Source organism: Xenopus laevis, chromosome 1S (assembly GCF_017654675.1).
Source record: "Xenopus laevis strain J_2021 chromosome 1S, Xenopus_laevis_v10.1, whole genome shotgun sequence".
In the NCBI taxonomy this organism is placed as follows: Eukaryota; Metazoa; Chordata; class Amphibia; order Anura; family Pipidae; genus Xenopus; species Xenopus laevis.
In genome coordinates, this window is record NC_054372.1 from 191,524,770 (window position 1) to 191,547,448 (window position 22,679).

The following is a 22,679-nucleotide window of genomic DNA, read 5'->3' on the forward strand; positions in this document are numbered from 1 at the left end:
TTGGGTACATATGCAATAGCATTTATTATACTTATATATATATACTTTAAAGCCTTTAGAGTGCTCCCACAACCCCCCTGTTTTGATATTGTATATATATATATATATATATAAGTCCATCCAGTGTATGCACTCTTACCAGATATTCCAAACAATTTAGGGTGCGTGGGTCAATATTGTTCAGATAAGATAATCAAAGGACTCGCACTCCAATTCCTTTTCCGTGAATAAACGTGTTAATTTATTTTTAGTTGCATTTTTCCAACGTTTCGGCCCACATTATCCTTGATAAAGGCCCTAATGTGGGCTGAAATGTTGGAAAAATGCAACTAAAAATAAATTAACACGTTTATTCACGAAAAAGGAATTGGAGTGCGAGTCCTTTGATTATCTTATATATATATATATATATATATATATAAAAACAGGTATGGGACCTGTTATCCAGAATGCTTGGGACCTGGGGTTTTCCAAATAACGGATCTTTCCGTAATTTGAATCTTCATACCTTAAGTCTACTAGAAAATCATGTAAAAATCAGTTTCTAAAAAATCACATGAAGAAAATTGAATTTACCCTGCCTCCTGTTAGTATGTATCACAGAAAACAGATTTTGGCCAGGTCAGTATAATAAACTCAGATACGTTTCTCCAAAAAGTCACCCCACTGATGCTCTTGGAAAGAAGTCTGATGATGCCCCAGCAGCTGGGAGTGAGAGAAGATCAACTCAGTTCTGATGAGTCTTCATAGACCCTAATCTGATCCCATTAAAGGCCAAACAATTGCCAAACAGTATTTGCTTGATTGTTGGTCTCTTCCAAAAGCAGATCTTGATCTTGATGTTATTATGATAGTCAACGACATTTACAAAACTACAATGCCCATGACTAGAATCTTGAAATTTTAATCCATAAAGTAGACTGATCTTATGAAGAGTCCAGAAACCTTCTACCTTGTGCATAAATTGGAGTCTTCCTGCATTTATGAAAATGTCCTGTCTCTTTAACCAAGTTGAAGTCCTGGATATAGCTAGAGATAGACATAAGAGCGGCATGCTAAGTTATATAGCAAAGGCAACATGAAGGTGAATGATACGCCTAAACTTGAATTAAGGAATGTTCACTGCCTGGTCCTCTGTAAAAACTGGGATCTTCTTGAATTCTTTTTGTTTCTTTAGAAAAAGCTGAGCGAGGATGTGATCAGAGGTAGCATGGAAATAATCATCCATATCAAGGGTTTTTAGCTGGGGAACAGAAAAAAAACATACATTTAGGGGCAGATTTATCAAGGGTCGAATTCTGAATTTGAAAAACTTCGAAATTAGAATTCAAAAAGACCAACTGAAATGAAATCGAAGGTTTTTTTTTGGCAGAATAGGTCCTTTTTTGATCGGTAATAGTGCATTCGAAACAAATGATTCGAAGTACTTCCCAAAACAAAAACCTTTGATTTTCCACCGATTGACTCCAATTAGGTTCTAGGAGGTCCCCCATAGGCTAAAACAGCAATTTGGCAGGTGAATGGTCCAAGTTGAAGTTTTGAAGAGACAGTACATGATAAATTCTGAAATCCGGATTTTGAAATTTTTTTCAATTTCAATTATTCCCTAGTTGAAGTACACAAAAATTAGCTCAAATTTGAATTTTTGCTTCGACCTTTGATAAATCTGCCCCTATATGATCCAATATACTCATTAAGGCTCAGATTTATCATGGGTTGAATTTTGAATATAAAAAAACTTCGAAATTCAAAGTAAAAAAGACCAACCAAAATGTATTTTTGCAGGTGAATAGTCCGTATTCGTTCTAATCCGTCCAAATTCAAATTGTATGAATCGAAGTAATAGCCCATTCTATCGAATTCGAATTGCAGTTTATAGGTTCTAGGAGGTCCCCCATAGGCCAGCAGTTTGGCAGGTTTTAGATAGCAAATAGTTGAAGTCGAATTTTTGAAGAGACAGTACATGATAAATTTTTAAATTTGAATTTTCACATTGCACAAAAAATTAGCTCGAAATTCAAATTTTTTTCATTTGAATTTTCACTTCGACTTTTGAGAAATCTGGCCCTTAGTAAAGGTAATGGGCCAGATTCAATTCAGTGAGAAAAAGGAGAAAACTCAAGGATGAGATTCAATTTGAAATGCAATTCAGTTCAGAAAAACTTATCTCACTTTTTCTCACGTGAGATTTCTGTTCAAGTCTATGCTAAACAATGATTTTGTCCTTTGCACCAGTTTACACAAGGGATGCTACTAGGGTTGCAGCAAATCCAGGATTCAGTTTGGGATTCGGCCTTTGTCAGCAGGATTCAGATTTGGCCAAATACTTGTGCCTGGCCGAACCAAATCCGAATGCTAATTTGCGTATGATCTGGAAGGGAAATCACAGGACTTTTTGACACAAAACAAGGAAGTTAATTTTTTGTTACAGTTTTTCCTTTTCCACCCTTAATTTGCATATGCTAATTAGGATTCCCATTTGGTTTTCAGACAAATCTTTCCTGAAGGAATCGGGGATTTGACTGAATCCAAAATAATGGATTCGGTGCATCCCTAGATGCTACGCTTGAATTGCACTGGGTGTACTAGAAGCCTGTACAGATAGAAGAGGCTTTATTCTGCTCTGTATATTCTTAAAGATCTGGCCTATCATGAAACATAATGTCCCCTTTTCAATGTTCGGTAAACATTGACTTTTACAACCTTTATTGCCTCAGCCAATGCCAAGCTGCATCTCTCTGGATCCAGCAAGGTATGAAAGTTGCCTATCCACTTCTTCAACATCTGGAGTTTGGATGGCTGCCCATTCTGTCCTCTAACATGTAAAATGTGGATGGATGGCAACTGATTCTCCAAATCCAGATTGTAAAAGTTCAGCTATCACACTCTACAGCATATATGGAGTGGAAAGTTGGAATTGGTGGAAAGACAAACTGAAAGTTTTCGTAGAATATAACTGTAAACACCGCAAGCTCTTAAGGTGGCCATAGACGTAACAATTACGATCTTTCTTGGAAAAGATCTTTCCAAGAAAGATCGTTCGTTTGGATACACAGGTATAGAGCTGAATCGTCAGATATACAGGTAGATATACAGACAGAAACAATAGAATTCTACCTGTATCTGACGATTCAGCACTAACAATGGCCGATGTTTGGGTCCCTTCAAAGGCAACCGATCAAAATTTTCCGTCCAGTCCGATCGAGCAGCCTACCAATATCCAAGTCTTCTGCCTATATCGGTTGGCTCTTTTCCCACCATACACGTAAAATTTGTTTTGTACGATATTATCTGTGCGTCTATGGCCACCTTTACACTTTCTCTTGGCCAATCGATGGAGCCTTTGTGCAAGTGGGATAGTTGGCACAGGGTCCGGAGCACATGGGAACCCTGTATTTAGTTCTTGTCATAGTAAGTACAGGGCTGCCCAGCACATGCCGCCACTAGTGCTCTGTGGGGCTCATTTATAAACACTGGCAAATTTGCACATGGGCAGTAACCCATGGCAACCAATCAGATGATTGGTTTCATTGTTTAACCTGCAGCTGGCTGAAAAAAAACGAATCACTGATTGGTCGCTATGGGTCACTGCCCAGGTGCATATTTGCCCACTGTTTATAAATGAACCCTTCTATCTTGCAATGGTTGAATGATGGCAAGACCCTTTCGCACTGCCCAACTACCTCCTCCTCTAGCATGTAAGAAGTGGAACATGCAAAGAATTGACCTTTGCGCCCTTTTTTGCACTTTTACTCAGGTTTTACAAACTAGGCCATACAAGTTAACGTAAGCATAAACTACCTCTATAATGCTCAGCAGGTATTTGCTGCACAACTGCAATTAATACTGAGAGATTTGCATCCAACGCAAAATGTAATGCAAGATTCAGGGAAAGGAATACCCAGTTACTCCATACACACATGGGAATTACTCAACTTGTTACATACATTACTAGCACTTTAGCCAAACACAGACCTCAGGCCATTTACTCACAATTAAATATAGATCTATAACACACCTGGTTTCCAGTGCTGAAGGCCAAAATCATCAATAAATCTTCCAGGCACGAGCTCTTGATGTAATGCTGTGTCCCAATTGGAAAGAAAAACACATCACCGATGCCCACTGAAAACTCAGGGACAGGCTCATCCCCTACAATTCCAATCTATGAACAGAATTGCTCGGTTAGTTCTTCATTTCTGGTTCATCAAAGGCACAGTATAAATTATGCACAGCCATTCTGTCCATTGTATTTGGCCTTGGGAAATACCTCCTTCTTGCACTAGTCGTTTTAAATTTTTGGTGGTCCCTCACTCCATGTGTTTCAGGGTATCTCCAACAGAGTAGCAGCCCCGTGAAGCCACAAAACTGCCAAATCAGCTTAAAAGTAAACTCTGGAGAACCACAGCAATTTCAGTGAAATTGCTGTGGTTCTCCAGAGTTTACTTTTAAGCTCCTTCTTGCACTGGGTAGTATTACAATAAGATAAGGAAATGTCAAATATTCTCAAGACTCTTCTTGGATACTTCTTGATACTCCATTAAATTATGTTCTGTTGGTGAAATGTAATGAAAGGTGCAAAGTTTGCTAATGGTCTATAATCTCCAATAACAGCCAACCAGCACGAAACATTTTATTGGTTGATTTGGGTTACTGAACCAACATAGTGCCCTTTTTTTACATATGGGGGATACATTTGATAATGAGTAAAATATTGGTTCATATCCATGTTTGGTTCATTGCTTGTGGTTCATGTAATTAATTAAAAATCCACTGCAAAATGACGTTAATCTAAAACTAGATCAGGTCACATAAATTCCCTTGTGGGCCAGACTATAATAACTATGCTTAGCCAGCTAGCTCATAAAATGTTCTCTACTTCTCAGTAATTCTGCATAGCCAGCTACCTAATGAAAGGTTCTCGGCTCCTACAATGGCAGTTAGATAGTGGAAGTTATTCATATTCAGGGAATTTATATTTCTGAATGAATTTGAAGGCAAATGACTCGCACTTCATAGACCTTCTGTGATTCAAATTCAACAAAATTCCAAAGCTTTCAAGATTTCAACAGCATCAGAAAGCCTGTGAAGTGCGCGTCCACAGAGCGTTATTTCGCTGGACTCTCTCCCCTTTCTACTTGTTTGGGGGGCAGCACCCAGAATGCTGTTGGAGAGAGACGAATGACCCAAATTTGAAGCCGTGTGTGGGGTGTAACAAGTTGTGCATGGACACCCGAACCACAAGATATATTTGGTGAGCGTATGGGAAACTGAAATTATGGAAATATTTGGTTATGGAAATCACCATAAATGAATAAGCCTGTAAGGGAATTACCTGACCACATCCACTGATGACATATCCCATCTCATGAGCGTTGAAGTGAAAATGCGGTTGCCTTAGGCCATTTGAGTATATCCGTAGTGTCCCGAGGGTGAGTGTGTCGGCATTCTAGACAGAACAAAGGAAACTGGGTTACAGAATTCTCCCGGCGTTTACTTGAGGGCCCTCAGCCCTCTCAGATTTTTTCTCCTATTTGGGTCTAATTCAGCTGTCCTAAGGTTGGATCAAACTGTAGGCAAGTTCAAATTCTTGAGCCCAACTGAAGGAGCTAAAGGCCAATAAGATCCACTTGTCGTCTATATAGTTATGGGTAAATGACCTTGGTTTATCAACCTATACATTCCATTATGCAACTTAAAGGAGAATTCAACCCTAAAGTTAAAAAAACCCCTACCCTACATAGACGCTCCCCTCCCTCCTCCCCCCAGCCTAAGTGTTATCCCGGGCAAATGCCCCTAACGTTTTACTAACCCCTCATGTACATTCAGGCATCTGAGTTCACGGGCGCCAGCTTCTTCTCTTCGGAAATCTTCAGAATGAGACCGGCGTGGCGCCACAAGCGCAGTTGGAGCAATTTTCTGTTTTGCAACAACTGCGCATGCGCCGAAACTCATGGAAATTGTCGAAGCACCGGTCTCATTCCGAAGATTACCAAATCAGCTGAAGATGGCGACCGTGAAGGGGTAAGTAAAATGTTAGGGGCATTTGCCCGGGGTAAAACTTCAGAAAAGGCGACAGGGCGGCGATCCATCGTTCCGCGCTCGATTTCTCCTCCCTGCCTTCTATAGGAGATAGCCAAGGAGGAGAAATCGAGCACCGCACCATAGATCGTCGCCTTTTCTGATGAGGAGCGCAAGCGGAGTAAATAAAGACTTTACGACTTTAAAGTTAAATATGTCTTGGTGTTTTTTTTTCGTTACATATAAACAAATTTTTTTTAAATTTTTTTTGATGTTACTGGTCCTTTAATGGGAAGCATATTGTAGGAAAATAGCTTCAAAAAATTAATTAACTAGGGGTTGACTAGTGATGATAAAAAATAGGAGAGTGTAACTCCAATGATCTATTATTTCACTCAAACACATTAATAGACATATTAATAAAAAAATACAAACCTGTGATCACGTTTACCTGATTTAAAGATTCACTGTAGATTCGTTCATTCTCATTTAAGCCAACTCCATTTTTGCGATATCGTGCCCACTGAATGATGCCCCCTGGGAAGACAAATTCTCTGGAGCCTACAAGAAAATAAGTAGAAATAAGTAGAAATAAGTATAACTGAAATTGCTCACATCGGTTACAGTGAACCAGAAATCTACACTGTTTAATGTTTTAAAAATCTGTTTTTCTATTTATAAACTGTTTTTGTGGTCAACAAAGATATATCAAGGGACAGATTTACTAAGGTTCGAATGATAAATTCGAATTTTCGTTTTTTTTGTGGTCAAAACTAAGAAATTCGAATTTAAAACCACCAACTCGAATTTGAATTTGATTTTGAGATTGATCACATCTCGACCCTGGAAACAGTTCTAAATTTTCTAAATCTAAATCTATTCTCCACCTAAAACCTGCCGAGTTCATGTAGAAGTCAATGGCAGAGGTGCCTTGAACTATTTGAAGATGTCAAAAGTAGTGATGAGACAAATTTTTGCCAAGTTTCATTTGAAAATGACGCCAATGAGGGGAAAAAAATGTTGCGCTTCAAAAAAAAAAAAAATGAATGCGCTAAAGTCGAGTATTTTTTTGGAGGAAAATTGAATTCAAATAGGGTTCAATGTTTTTTAAAAATAACACACCCTTCGAATTGTGAATAAAATGAAATTTATTAGAGTTAAAAAAATTACATAACTCTAATATTCGACCTTTGATAAATAACCCCCTTAATATGTATTAACATGAAAACTTTCAGTATGTTGCAGGCCTTGATACTGTAATGAAATAGATTAATGGAAAATTGCTCATATTGCTCTTCTGAGTACTTCTGCGATTATCATTTTTATTTGAGATTTTTATTGAATTATTTTGTTATTTTCATTTGTGTTTTATTATCTAATTTTATTTTGTTTTTCCAAGATATTAGCAGTTTTTACACTTATTACATTAACATTGAAAATAGAGCACCACCTACAGTTTTTCTTAAAAAAAATTTAGTTAGTGAGCCAAGAAATTTTGTGGCCTACCTTCTACAAGCTAAGCCTAGAAGAAAAATAATAATAATAATAATAATAATAAAGTCACATGTTTACATTTCTATTTGACAGAAATAAAATGAGACAATTGGTGTAAGGACGACTGAGGTATAACCAGCAGGGAATCAAACTCAAAGGAAGTGGTAATTCAGTTACAAGTAACATTCTATTTGCTTTCAAACCACACATTTCCCAATGTGTGTTTCAACATACACGTTTCTAGACATCCAATATCCTCATTAAGGGGCAGATTTATCAAGGGTCGAATTTCGAATTTAAAAAACTTTGAAATTTGAATTAAAAAAGACCAAACAACATTTTTTTTTTAAAGTTTTTTTGCAGGTGAGTAGTCCGTATTCATTTGAATTCATCCGAATTCGAATCGTACAAATTGAAGTAATAGTGCATTCGATCAAATTCAAATTAAATGTTTTACCAAAAAAAACTTCAAATAGGTTCTAGGAGGTCCCCCATAGGCTAAAACAGCAATTCGTCAGGTTTTAGATGGCGAATGGTCGAATTTTTAAAGAGACATTGAGGGGCACATTTACTAAGCTCAAGTGAAGGATTCGATTTAAAAAAACTTCGAATTTCTACGTTTTTTTTTGGCTACTTCGACCATCGAATTGGCTACTTCGACCTTCGACTACGACTTCGAATCAAACGATTCGAACTAAAAATCGTTAGACTATTCGACTATTCGATAGTCGAAGTACTGTCTCTTTAAAAAAAACTTTGACTACCTACTTCGCCAACTAAAACCTACCGAGCACCAATGTTAGCCTATGGGGACCTTCCCCATAAGCTTTCTGAGCAATTTCTGATCGAAGGAAAATCGTTCGATCGATGGATTAAAATCATTCGAATTGTTGAATTCGAAGGATTTAATCGAACGATTTTTCCTTCGATCGTCCGATCGAACTAAATGCGGTAAATCCTTCGACTTCGATATTCAAATTTTCATTTTTTTTAAAATTCTAATCGAATTTGGACTGTTCCCTAGTCGAAGTACACTAAAATTAACTCAGAAATTAGATTTTTTTTTTTTTATTTCAATCTTTTTATTATTTTAAATCACAAATAACAGGACAAGACACAATACTGTAGATTACAGAATAGTATTAATCTTACAACACAAACAACGAAAAAAAAAAAAAAAAAAAAAGGGGGAGGGAACGGAAAAAGTGAAATACCCAGTTAACGTGACGTTACCGTATTCCCCTAACTAATGACGTTATATGGGGCCTAAACAATTATTATAGGTATCATAGCAAGTGTACCACAACTTAAGAGGGTCATATATAACTGACCCATATCAATATTAAATGTGAGGAGAGAATAAAAGGTGAGAGTGAAAAAGGAGAAAAAAAAAAAAAAAAAAAAAAAATTTTGTGCTTAGATTCAAACTCGTGCCCAAGTAGAGGCCCGAAAAGGGCACATATTACTAACTCCCGTGTCTCTAGGGTTTCTATGACCTTTCTATTAAACTCTCGTTAATCATGGTGATCGAATCTCTATTAGTGCCTAAAGAGGAAAAAAAAAAAAAAAAAAAAAAAAAACCCCCAATACAGTACAGTCCAAAACTATACATTTCACCTCAACTGCTTACATTTACACATGAACAAGTATTTTTATACTATTATAATGATAAAAGATTGTCTGGCATTCCCGATCCATACCTATATTCAATCCAAGGATTCCATACTACTAGAAATTTCGAGTGAGTATCCTGGAGGATGCTCATCATTTTCTCTTGGGACATAATCCAATCTATTCTGGATTTAACTGGCTCTATTGGAATTTGTTTTTGCTTCCATGCACCAGCTATCGTTCTTTTGGCTGACAGTAAGATAAATCCAAGTAGGCTAAACTGGGTATTAGTGAGGGCATCCGGTTTTTTACCCAGGAGAGCCACCAGTGGATCTTTTGGGATGGAAACCTCGAAGACTGAGTAGATCATGTTGAAGATCCTTATCCAGAATCTCCTAACCTGGGGACATGTCCACCAAGTGTGGATCATTGTACCTGACTCCCCACAACCTCTAAAGCAATTAGGGTCTGCTGTATTAACAAATTTAGCTATACGAGTGGGGACTAAGTACCAACGAAATAAAACTTTATAGTTTGTTTCTAGTAAGGATACATTATTAGATGACCTTTTAATTGAACTCCAAATCTGGTCCCAGTCTTCCAAGGCTATTTCCCTTGATATATCCTCTTGCCAAGCTGACATATAGGGCAACATTGAAGATGGAGAAGACCCAAAAAACTTGTTATATAGCATAGAAACCACTTTTTGTATTCTAGGGGATCGGGCGCACCAGTTTTCAAAAAATGTCTCCCTATTATCCACATCTTGTACCTGCCAATATGTAGAGACAAAATGATACAGTTGCTGTGCCCTAAATCTTTCTGTTAAAGGGACCGAAAACTTATCTATCAATTTCTGTAAAGACAGAGGTCCTGAGGAGTTACATAATTGCCCCACTGTTCTAATATCCCTATCCAACCACCACTTAAATCGGAATGTTTGTAACCCCGGTGGAAACTGTGGGTTCTGGAACAAGGGCGCCAATAGGCTTCCAGGAGTTTTCAGCTGAATATGTTTACCAACAGCACCCCAGAGTTTCAAGGTATGCTGTAAGCATTTGCTTGTCTGTTTAAATTTCCCATCTGTTCGATTCCAAATAAGTGCAAGAGGGGAGCAGGATCCTGTAAATGCACCTTCCAGTGCCACCCAATGAGGACTATCCTCCCGGGTATGTAGGGTAAGAATCTGTGCTAGTTGGGCAGCCTGATAATAATAGGATAGCTTGGGGAGACCCAGCCCCCCTCTATCTTTAGGTTGGAATAAAGTATTTTTATTGACTCTTGGTATTTTACTTGCCCACACAAACTTTAATACCTTGGATTCAAACTTCTTAAGATGTCCTGATGGAATTGGGATCGGTAAAGTCCTAAATAAGTATAACAATTTCGGCAGAAGTGTCATTTTTACAGAATTTATACGGCCTATCCATGAGATATGGTGGGAGCTCCATTTCTCCAGAAGAGAGGATAGGACCTTAAACAGTGGGGGATAATTAAATTTAAATAAGTGATCATATGATCTGGTCAATTTAATACCTAATAGCGAAATATAATTAGGATGCCAATGGAAGTCGAAGTTTAGTTTAAGTAACTTTTCCATATCATGGGGGAGATTAATATTTAAGACTTCAGTTTTGCTATGGTTAATTTGTAACCCTGAAATTTTACCAAATCTATCTAATAATCCATATAAATTTGGAAGTGACGTAAGGGGTTTAGAAATGGTAAGGGACAAATCGTCTGCGAAAAGACTAAGTTTGTGTTGGTGACCCATTACCTCAATACCAGCAATATTTGGGTTAGAACGGACCGCTATAGCTAGTGGTTCAATTGCCAGGTTAAATAAAATCGGAGATAGGGGACACCCCTGGCGCGTCCCCCTGAAGATCTGAAATGGATTAGAGACAAAGCCTGCTATATTGACCACAGCTGAGGGCCTATCATATAACGCAGTCACCCACGACAGTAAATTTGATCCAAACCCCCATTTTCTGAGAACGTAATAAAGATAGTCCCACGATAAAGAATCGAAGGCCTTACATATGTCCAATTTAAGGATCATAGATTTAATCCCTTTAGTGACAGCGTATTGTGTTAGCAGGATTAAACGTCTAATAGCGTCTGAGGCCTGACGCCCCGGAACAAAGCCCACTTGGTCCTTATTTATTATAGACGGGAAAAAAGTATTAATCCGTGTTGCTATAATTTTCCCTAAGATCTTAATGTCTGTATTTAAGACCGAAATCGGTCTATAGTTTTTACAGTCATATAAATCAGAATCCGGCTTAGGTATGGCCGAGATTTTAGCTTGCACAGATTCCGGTCGAAATCGTTGTCCCCCTCTCAGGCCATTAAACATGTCAGTTAGATATGGAGTTAATTCAACTGAAAATTTTTTATAGTACATATTGGTAAGGCCGTCGATGCCTGGAGCTGTATTGGAGTTGAGCTGCTTAATCGCCAATGCTACTTCTTCCACCGTTATACTTTCCTCTATCAAAGAGGATTGCTCAGGGGAGAGTTGAGGTAGCTCAAAATCTCTAAAGAATTTGGGTATTGCCTCAGGTCCAGACGGGCCCGGGCAGGTATATAACTTCTGATAGAACTGCTCAAATGTCTCAGCTATCTTCCGTGGGTTCCCTGATATAGGGCCTTGTGCAGTCTTAATTCTATGTATCGGGGATGGATTATCCCTCTCGTTTAATTTCCGAGCTAGCATCCTACCTGGCTTATCAAGGGAGCTATATAATTTATGTTTAGCCCATCTCAAGGTTTTCTCTGCCCTAGATGTTAAGAGAAGATCTAGATTCCTTTGGCCTTGTTGCACCTGGGATAAAAGGGCCTCTGTAGGTTTACTCGTATACAGTTCTGATATCCTATCAAGTTCTTTAACCAACACATTAACCGCTTTGTCCCTTGTTTTTTTCCTTTGGGAACCTATCTTGATAAATACCCCCCTAATTACTGGTTTGTGGGCTTCCCATAATGTTGTTTCAGTTGCCACAGAGGAAGCATTTTCAAGAAAATACCTTTCTAGATTCTCCCCTATTTCTGCCACGACCTCGGGATAGCTCAAGAGAGACTCATTGAGTCGCCATTGCCGGCCCGGAGCGGTGGCAGAAGCAAGGGACAGACCTATCGATACCGGGCAGTGATCAGACCACCCAATATTAATCATTTTAGCTGATTGGAGTGATGTAACTATAGGAGAGGTAATAAAAATATGATCTATTCTAGTAGAGACCTTATGAGGGGCAGAGTAATGGGAGGATTTTTTTTTTTTAATTAAAATTTTCAATTCGACCTTTGATAAATCTGCCCTTAATGTATTATAAAGGGGATGTACTTTTACATATTTGTATGTATATTTTTATTTGTAAAGCGCTCCTCAAGGGCAAAGCACTGTACAACAAAACAATAAATTAGTAGTAACAAACAAGGGGTCATTGGAATAAAAAGTAACAATAAGTACATTATTAGAAATACAATTCACATAAATATAAAAAATATAATTACAATACAGATTAAGTGCTCAGTGACAAGGAAAAGGCCAGAGGACCCTACCCCATAGGGCTTAAAATGTGCTCCTGCCTTGAGCTGGTGTTAAGTACAGGACTCCAGAGCCTTCCACCAAGCAACAGCTCCTTCCCTCAAACATGTGCTACATACAGAGGTAGGTGCAACTCCTTGGGATCTTGGGATGTACAACTTGTCCCCTCCATAATTATAGGACTTCTATTATCTGCATAAACCTTTATATTGCTCCTGAACATCTCATACTTTTAGTGAAAGTGGGTGGTGTACATGTGAGTTATAATCTATCAGTTGCAACATCACAACAGCAAATAATTATTTGTAGGGAGCCATAGGAACATGGCCCCTATGGCTTCATTCCCTACCAGTGCCTCCTTTCCTTGTTGCTGGGTTAAAACCAATGTAAATTTCTACTTATTTTGCATACCCAGTTCATTGGCCCATAGGTTGATGACCATTTCCTGCCTCACTGTAACATAGTGCTTGGTAAGGGGAGGTCCTTCCTGTTTGGCCTGCATCTGGGTGGACTGGAATCAACAAGGCCCCAGAAGTGTTAGGCCTTGAATGGAAAACCCCTTTAGAGAAGTTGGGGAGCAGGTACCCAGTGAATGAGGTTAGCTAGTGTGCAGGATAGTCACTGTTATAGCACTCTCTAGGAGGAGTAAGTCCATGAGAATTAGTTGTAAGAGCAGCTTTGAGCTCCACCAAGGAGGATAGAAGGGAGTAGCTCTCCTTCAGGCCCTGCTGCCTGTAGTGAAGGGACCGCAGTATTGACAAAGGAATCAGGTAATTGTTCTACATCTACTGTAGGGGATCTGGACCATATGAGGTACTGACAACCTGGAAGCTCTATACTTCAACTCCCCCTGCTATTCCTTCAGTGGTGCCCTTCTGTGTCTGTATCTGCTGCACCTGTGATTGTACTTGCCATTTGTTACTACCACTACTCATGTGCCGTGAGTATTCTTCACCCTCTGGCGCTTTATATTGAATAAAGCCTGTTGTTTGAAAATAACCCCTCACATCTTTTTTCTGTAGTTTAACACTTTTTGGCAGCTCAGAGGTGTAGTTCAACAACACCCTCATATGCTCTTTCCATTAAGCGGAAGCCAGTCCTACTGAAAGAGGGTCCAGTGTAGCCCATGCTCTACCATTAGTGATTGGCAGGTGCAAATTAGCTGGCGAAAAATCGGGCGCATCGGAAAAATTTGGGCGCACGTCAGGATAGTCGCGGCCATAAAAATATTGTGCGTCAAAATTATTTGGACGCCCATTGATTTTAATGCATTTGGACAAAATAGATAGAATTTTTTCGTGGGCACCAAAATTGACACATGTGAAAATAATTTTGACGCCAATTGACACGCGTTTCGCATATTTTGCGTCATTTTGCGAATTTCGCAGGAAATACGCAATTTTTTTGGCAAAGCAAAACGGGACAAATTCACCCATCACTATCTACCATGCTCACTAGTTGGTATTTGTCTTTCTCAGCCAAATCTGGGTTACAGATTAATACAGTTAAAATATGATAACAACTGTTTCCCATGCCCATAGTTATCTAGTAATAACATAAATACCTTTCAGATCATAGAAATACTTCCAGACAGAAGCGTTGGCCGACTGATCATAGCTCGCGTTATTAATCAGCTCTTTTAGGTTGGCAGGGAGGTTTATTGCTTGATCTTCTATTGGCTTCCGAAACGTCCTGATAAACTGCACTCCTCCTTCAGGCTGAAACGAGACAATAACACAATTTTTATAGGGGGAAAGCAATGAAAATTGGTAACAGAATAAATACACACAGTTGCCTTTGCAAATTTAATATGGATTCTCTAACGCTTCTAAAACATTATGGGGCAGATTTAGCAACGATCGAGGTGAATTTTCGAATTTAGAGCTATTTTTTGTGTACTTCGACTAAGGAATAGTCCAAATTCAATTTGAATATGAAAAAAATTCGAAAATTCGCATATTGAAATTGATCATGTACTTTGACCTTTCACCATCTAAAACCTGCCAAATTGCTGTTTTAGCCTATGGGGAACCTCCTAGAACCTATCTGGAGTCAATTGGTGGACTTTCAAAAATCTAAGTTTTTTTTGGCGAAAAACTTAGATTCAGATTGGATCGATTGTGCTATTACTTCAATTCATACGATTCTAATTTGGCCGAATACGGATCTATTCGATCAAAAACAGTCCTATTTGTCCAAAAAAAACTTCAACTTAATTTCGGTTGGTCTTTTTGAATTCGAATTTCGAAGTTTTTCAAATTCAAAATTCGACCCTTGATAAATATGCCTCAAAGTGATAATAGAATTGTGCTCTTAATAGTATGTGCCAGTGTGTGGAGTTTCCTGGTTGACTTAAAGGAGAACTAAACCCCCCCCTACCAAAAGCCCCCTAAACTTCCTGGCGCATTTAAAAGGGTGGTTCATCTTTCAGTTAACTTTTAGTATGTTATACAATGGTCAATTCTAAGCAACTTTTCAGGTGGTCTTCATTATTTATTTATTTTTATAATTTTTTAATACTTTTTCTTCTGACTCTTTCCAGCTTACCAACATGACCCCATGTAAAAAAAACAACTGTTTTGTAAAGATACACATTTAGGGGCAGATTTATCAAAGGGCGAAGTGAAAATTTGAATTAAAAATTCTAATTTCCAGTTAATTTTTGTGTACTTCGATTAGGGAATAGTCCAAATTCGATTCGAATTTGAAAATAATTCAAAAATTTGAATTTTGAAATTTATCATGTATTGTCTCTTTGAAAATTTGACTTCGACCATTCGCCATCTAAAACCTGCCGAATTGCTGTTTTAGCCTATGGGGGACCTCCTAGAACCTATTAGGAGTCAATTGGTGGACTTTGAAAAATCTAAGGTTTTTTTGGGGAAAAACTTTGAATCGTACCATTTGAATTCGATTGAAAACTGACCTAATCGGTCAAAAAAAACTTTGATTTAATTTCAGTTGGTCTTTTTGAACTAGAATTTTGAAGTTTTTCAAATTCGAAATTCGACCCTTGATAAATCTGCCCCTTAATGTTCAGGCCCTCCCCTATTCATATTCTAGTCTGTTATTCAAATCAATGCATGGTTGCTGGGGTAATTTGGACCCTAGCAACCAGATGGCTGAAATTGCAAACTGGAGAGCTGCTGAATAAAAAGCTAAATAACTCGAAAACCACAAATAATAAAAAATGAAAACCAATTGAAAATTGTCTCAGAATATTCCTCTCTACATCACAAAGGTGAACAACCCCTTTAAGGGTCAGATTTTTTTAAAGGGTTTTCTTTTACTAATGCTCATTGGGGGGAGAGGAAGTTTAGGGGGCTTATGGTAAGGGGGGTTTAGTTCTCCTTTAATTTGATCAAAATGCTGTTCTTTTGAAGACATTTTTAGGGTATAAGTAGCCCTGACTGATATTGCTTTGTAGAGATTTCTAAAGGTATGGAGGACATCAAGGGAAGATAGGTTAATGGTTTCCTCAGTGGTCAGGTTGATGATACATGAGACAACTCAGATGTTCTTCATCGCTCATGACCAATGTGTCCCTATATGTCGTACCCACCTTTAATGATCTTGAAGCAATATCTTCTGGTGTACCAAAAAAAGCATCATCTACATCAAGGGTTTTTAGTTCATCATGAGTAGTGAAGAAGAGCACAAAAAGACAGTCTTCGGTGCTCACGCTCTTCACCCAGTGCAGAGTGTTTTTCGGAAAAAAAACGACCTGGCCGGCAGTAACATTGTACGTGGTGACTGTACTCCCCCCTTCATCTACAACCCCAATCCATGCTTTACCCTAAAGAAACAGAGCAAAGAAAAATTTAAATCAAGAGGTTTCTTCTGGTATAACCAAAACTAAATTCATTGCTAAAAAATCAGATCTCTCAACATTTTTTTATGAAGGTCGGATTTACATAGCCGTTGGGTCTAGGCCTGCTGCTGTTCATTATCAGGTCTGGAGCACTGGGGATTGGCACACAGGAAATTTTTCTATTGTATTTTTTCACTCATTCCCAGTGTTTCTGAACCAATGTGAACGTGGTTGGAAAGAATGCCGTCCCCCTAAAATCCTGTGGCCTAGGCCCGGGCCTTGGTGGCCTTTCGACAAATCTGGGCCTGATGAAGGTGTTGAGATCATCTGAAAAGTAGAGAATTTCTTATACAATATGGGGCAGATTTATCAAAGGTCGCAGTGAATTTTCGTATGAAAAAAAAATCGAATTTTGAGCTATTTTTTGTGTACTTCGACTAGAAGTACACAAATATCGAAATTTATCATGTACTGTCTCTTTAAAAATTCAGCTTCAAGCATTTGCCATCTAAAACCTGCCGAATTGCTGTTTTAGCCTATGGGGGACCTCCTAGAACCCATTTGGAGTCAATTGGTGGACTTTGAAAAATCTAAGTTTTTTGGGGGGAAAAACTTTGAATCGAATTCCATCGAATGTGCTATTACTTCGATTTGAGCGATTAGAATTCGGCCGAATACAGACCGATTAGATTGAAAATGAACACATTCGACCAAAAAAAAACTTCGACTTAATTTTGGTTGGTCTTTTTGAATTCGAATTTCGCAGTTTTTTCAATTTGAAATTCGACCCTTGATAAATATGCAGAAGGACATCCAGCATTTAGATTCACAAGCTTAGTTTTCAGGTGTGCACGCCAATTGATGTGTTCACCTTCACATCCTTGTAAATATGCCCCTAAATGTTAATATGTAAGTTTCTTAACAGTTGCACAGTCACAAAACTAGTAACACTTGTAGGACAATGAGATCCTTAAAGGAGAAGGAAAACTACTGAAGCAGTTTATTGCCAATAGATTTGCCTCAACAGTGCAACCTATAACACTATATTTATTCTGCAGAATGCTTTACCATACCTGAGTAAACAGCTCTAGAAACTCTCTCTCTGTTTGTTTAGGATATTAGCTGCCATATTAGCTTGGTGTGACATCACTTCCTGCCTGAGTCTCTCCCTGTTCACTTATAGCTCTGGGCTCAGATTACAGCAGAGAGGGGAGGAGGGAGAGAGAGGAGCAAACTGAGCATGCTCAAGCCCTAGCCCTGGAGGTTTAAGCTGAAAACAGAAAGTCTGATACAGAAGCCCATGAGTACACAATAGAAGGAAAGAAATGTGGTGTTTCTTTTGACAGAGGACTCAGAGCAGCATTACTTTGAGGGTTTACTGGTTTATTTATATAGACCTTTCTGATGAAGTTTACTGAATTGTAGCCTTTCCTTCTCCTATAACTGCTATAAAGATACCTGTAGTCACATACAGAAAATAAAACAAGACTCACATACCTGGAGCAGGTACCCGTGTTCATTTGCATTAAAATGCCAGTGTGGGACTCTCAGTCCTTGGCTTACGATCCGTAAGGTGCCCAAAGTCGTTTTGGATTGATGTTTGTTGATACTAGCTCCAAACCTCATTTCTGCTGCAGTAGAGTAATCCTTGGGGTTGTTCCTAAATCGTGCCCACTGGATGGCACCCCCTTCAAATGTAAAAACCTTGAATATAAATGAAATAATGGAAAATGGAGTTTACCAGTGACTTTTATTTAACTTGTTCATTAATGACTTAGGGGAGGTTATTGTAAGTAATGTATCAGTGTTTGCAGATGACACAAAATTATCAGCCCAATTAATTCCATCCAGGATGTGGCACTTGCAACAGGATCTTGACTAACTGTCAATCTGGGCAGCTAAGTGGCAAATGAGATTCAATGTTGATAAATGTAAAGTCCTGCACCTGGGATGTAAAAATATCCACTTATACCCTTAATGAGACTGCACTAGGCAAATCCATTATGGAAAAGGCCCTTGGAGTCCTTGTAGATAATAAACTTGTCTGTAGCAAGCAATGCCAGTCAGCAGCATCAAGGGCAAATAAGGTCTTGAGCTGTATTAAATGGGGCAGAGATTCACGGGAGGAGGGGGTCCCACTGTATAGAGCACTGGTAAGGCCCCATCTAGAATATGCCGTACAGTTTTGGTCTCCATCACTCAAACAGGACATGATTGTATTAGAGAGGGTACAGAGAAGGGCAACTAAGCTGGTAAAAGGTATGGGAAATCTTAGCTATGAGGAAAGACTGGCCAAATTGGGGATGTTCCTGCTGGAGAAGAGGCGCTTAAGGGGAGATATGATAACTATGTATAAATATATAAGGGGATCATATAATAATCTCTCTAATGCTTTATTTACCAGTAGGTCTTTCCAGCTGACACAAGGTCACCCATTCCGATTAGAAGAAAAGAGTTTCCAGCTAAATATTGGGAAGGGGTTTGTTACAGTGAGAGCTGTGAAGATGTGGAATTGTCTCCCTGAATCATTGGTACAGGCTGATACATTAGATAGGTATAAGAAGGGGTTGGATGGTGTTTAGTAAGTGAGGGAATACAGGGATATGGGAGATAGCACATAGTACAAGTTGATCCAGGGACTGGTCCCATTGCCATTTTGGAGTCAGGAAGGCATTTTTCCCCCTCTGAGGCAAATTGGAGAGGCTTCAGATGGGTTTTTTGCCTTCCTCTGGATCAACTGGCAGTTAGGCAGCTACAAAAACCAAAAAACTAAAAGGTTGATCCTAATGGACATGTGTCTTTTTTCAACCTAATATGATACTAAGTTAATGGATATTCAACGTATATGGAACATTGCACCATAAAAATGTACAAAGGGTTTGTCGTTATGTTGGAAAGACTTAACCAGTCCTAGGCTGACACTTCAGGCTAGGGCCTTTGCTAAGTGGAAGATTTCAGTGAAGCGTGTAGAAGAACTACAACTCTCAGGCTACTGTGCAGTCAAATAAGAATAACGATGGACACCAGGAGGTTCTTATGGTGAAACAAAAGAATGATCGTTTATTTGTACGAGACAACTATCCTCAGGTTTACTTACAGTCAATAAGAGGTATAGGCAGATGTAAAATCATAGGTTAGAACAGGTGGATGACACAGCTGAGGAATGTGACTCCCATTAGGCATTGTAGTCAAGCAGCAATAGGAATCCCCGGTAGATATACTTTGAAGTGGTCCGGATCCCAACCAGTAGAGTGGTCAGGAGGAAGGAGTCTAAGCCTGATGCCCTATCCACTGTGGTCCCTGCACTAAAGGAAATCTAGGAGCCTTGGGAAGCTACTCCCTGCTACAGATCCTTGATGGAGCACAAAGCTGCTCTTACTATCTGTACTCTCTATCTCACTCTCCTAGAGAGTCTATAACAGATATAACCTGTATCTAGCTAAAACTCGTTCACAGGGTTCCCTGGTCCCCGACGCAGACACTAAAGGTGCTGTCCCTTTAGGGCAATGGCTTTACTGGGCCTTGGTGTACCCAGACTCAATGGGAACATCTACATGGTAAGGGCACCAGAAGCCAAAGTGTAAGATCCACCCCTTTCCACACACTATATGGAACTGTGGTAGGAAGTGGACATTACACCTCTTGACCAATAACACTGGATATGTAAATATTACTAGATACATGTTCTTTTGCACAGCAACTAGGGAAAAGGAGGAAGGGTAGGGATTTAAAGCCATAGGGGCATATTGAACCTATGGGTCCCTACACTTATATTATAAAGAAGAGAATACAATGCAATGTTATAATTCAATTAGCTTCCATATTGAAATGAACTCCTACCTTGGATGTACTGAGATGATTCATAAAACTGAATCGACTCTCCGCTTTATTCTGTGAAGGCTTTTCCTCCACCGTGGAATCCATTTTATCTTGGCCAGTTTTGGGACCAATTTGTGCCACATAAACCAAAGATAATATCAACACTCCAATCGCCGTGGTTATCAGACACGCCAAAAAGCAGACCAGAAAGATCTTCATCAGGGAGCAAGAGGATTTTTTATTCTGAAAAATAAGTGGGAAAATGTGTGTTTCATTCAGAGACCAGTCTAGTTTATTATGCCATGAAGCTAAATTATCCAAGAAGAGTGTTACACAGCCATTTCATGCTTTTTTAGGAAAAATGCAAATCTTTCATATTTATGAAATTCGTTCTCATTTTCCCTGAGTTCAGCTCAACTCCCTGCTGCCCTCCATTGGTGTAACTAGATGTTACTGGCCCCACAACAAATTAATTTTATGTACCTCAGCATATCCAAAGGTTGTCCTGTTTCACCAATATACAAGGAAATTGCTCATTAATTAGGGCCTTACATACCTCCTGGGCCTCCTGCAGCCACAGGGTCTGCTTCCTCTGTAGTTACCCCCCTGCTGCCCCCTCTAGAATGTGTGTTCCTTCTTCTAGGTCTTAGCTCCAACCCTGATCATTTCTTGGCTGTGAAGCAATACCCCTGTGCTCTCCAATGCACTCCACTTGTGCCCAATTTCTACTACTTCCCTGTTGATTCTAAATATCTTTTGCCTCATCTAGGTTTGCTCCTGGCACCCATCTGAAAGAGAAAGACACTCGCATAGAGGTAGCCCAGTCCCTAGTTAAATGGAAATTAAACAGGAGTTAATGACCCTTCCCATATAGACATACAAATGCATTCAGGTCTCCTTGTTAGGGATTATGGGTCGTGTAATTAATTCAACAAACTTTCACCAGCTCTAGTAACCCACAGCAACCAATCAGCAGGCAGGATTTACTAGTTACATGTTTGAAAGAAAAAGATCTGATTGAATTGTGAGCATTAATAGAAAATAATAAAAAGTTGTGACTTTTATTATGAGTCCATTGTGATGCTTCAAGGGAAAAAATGGTTTAGTAATAATGGTCTTGATCATCTAGGCTTCAAAAAAGGAAATGCTGAACTGGTGTTTTGTTGCAATTCACTGGTTTTGAGGTTTGGAATGCTTAATCTTTCTGCAGCCCTACAGTTTGGAGAATAAACTGACATCTCAGGTTGCTGAGGTCCAACTGGAAACACTATGGCCACCCCTGCAGAAGGTTTACAATCCTTGGTTTAGATATGCAGGGATATGGTGCAGGAACATAATATATCACATGTAACTCAAGTAAGTTAGATAAAAGAATATAACCAGTGACTACAAAGCAAAATGCAGCATTGGCTGTGAAGCAAATACATACCTGTTCAAAGGAATAAGGATATGGACAAACGTTCTTCTGTGGAATTTTAGAAGGTGCCATACTTGAGTGACCATCTTCTTGCAGCTCAAAGCCTGGGTTATCCATAGTCAACTGACTAGTAGGACCTTGCAGGGATGCAGCTTGTGGAAGTTAGAAGTAGTTTGACTCTTTTTATAGTTGACAGAAGGAAATAAGTGGCCTGTGTTTATTGTGTGTGGTATGAGCAAGATTGCATCAATCAGAATCAATAACGAAATCACTCTGCCCAACCCTCCATCGTTGCAGTTCCTGCATAAATGGGCTGAGTCACAAATGATGTAACAAACTGGTGCTGCAGGGATATTGTCTGAGTAATGGTTATTTCCCAACTCATGAATACATTGGGCCACATTAAACACGTATGCATAGCTGCGGTGCAAGTTCATATAGTCGGTATAAAAGAAGTGAAGGGTGGGTGGGTGCCTTGAGCAATATTATTACAAGGGCTTGTTTGTTAATATGAGGGTCAAAAATGCTTTCGCTGTATTTTTAGGAACAATTTTTTCCCAAATAACAGACACCTGCAAAATAGTCCTTTAAGCTGCTGTAGGTACTAATTACCATGTGGGCAGATTTACTAAAGGGCGAAGAGGCTAATACTAGTGACAATTCGCCAGCGTTATCGCCTGCAGGGACATCGCCAATTTACTAACAGGCGCAGACGCCAATTCGCTTCGAAAGAGACAGGCGCTAGCGCTCATTCGCACTCTATCGCCAGGCGACAGTTGGCTCTGGCGAATGGACGTTACTCCGCAAATTCCCTAAAATGCGGATTTTACTGAAAGTTACCTCTTTTGCCAGAGTTGCCTTCTCCAGCTCAGACCAGGCACAGTACAATAGATCTTCCTCAATCTTCTATTACTTAAATCATATTCTTTAGTGGAAAAAGCATCAAGTTCAAAAAA

At 39.1% G+C, this 22,679-nt stretch overlaps 1 protein-coding gene across 1 annotated transcript; it reads right to left on the reverse strand.

The window, feature by feature from the left end:
* Positions 1-611: 611 nt before the first annotated feature.
* On the reverse strand, positions 612-21,982 carry XB5953480.S (uncharacterized XB5953480 S homeolog). Its single transcript, NM_001371828.1, has 9 exons — positions 21,736-21,982; positions 20,328-20,549; positions 17,985-18,191; positions 16,239-16,472; positions 14,241-14,394; positions 6,473-6,582; positions 5,336-5,449; positions 4,019-4,165; positions 612-1,243 (listed from the first exon to the last, which is right to left on the reverse strand). The coding sequence occupies exons 1-9, from the start codon at positions 21,838-21,840 to the stop codon at positions 1,109-1,111; spliced, it is 1,428 nt and encodes a 475-aa protein (NP_001358757.1). The 5' UTR covers positions 21,841-21,982; the 3' UTR covers positions 612-1,108.
* Positions 21,983-22,679: the final 697 nt, after the last annotated feature.

What these genes read in the sequence shown, in the direction of transcription:
- XB5953480.S (NM_001371828.1), bottom strand. Translation starts at nt 21,840, where the DNA reads ATGGATAACCCAGGCTTTGAGCTGCAAGAAGATGGTCACTCAAGTATG. An exon ending in GTATTTCTATGATCTGAAAG is followed by an intron (nt 6,583 to 14,240) that starts GTATTTATGTTA and finishes ATTTTCTTGTAG; the next exon opens with GCTCCAGAGAATTTGTCTTC. An exon ending in ACAGTGAATCTTTAAATCAG is followed by an intron (nt 5,450 to 6,472) that starts GTAAACGTGATC and finishes TGTTCTGTCTAG; the next exon opens with AATGCCGACACACTCACCCT.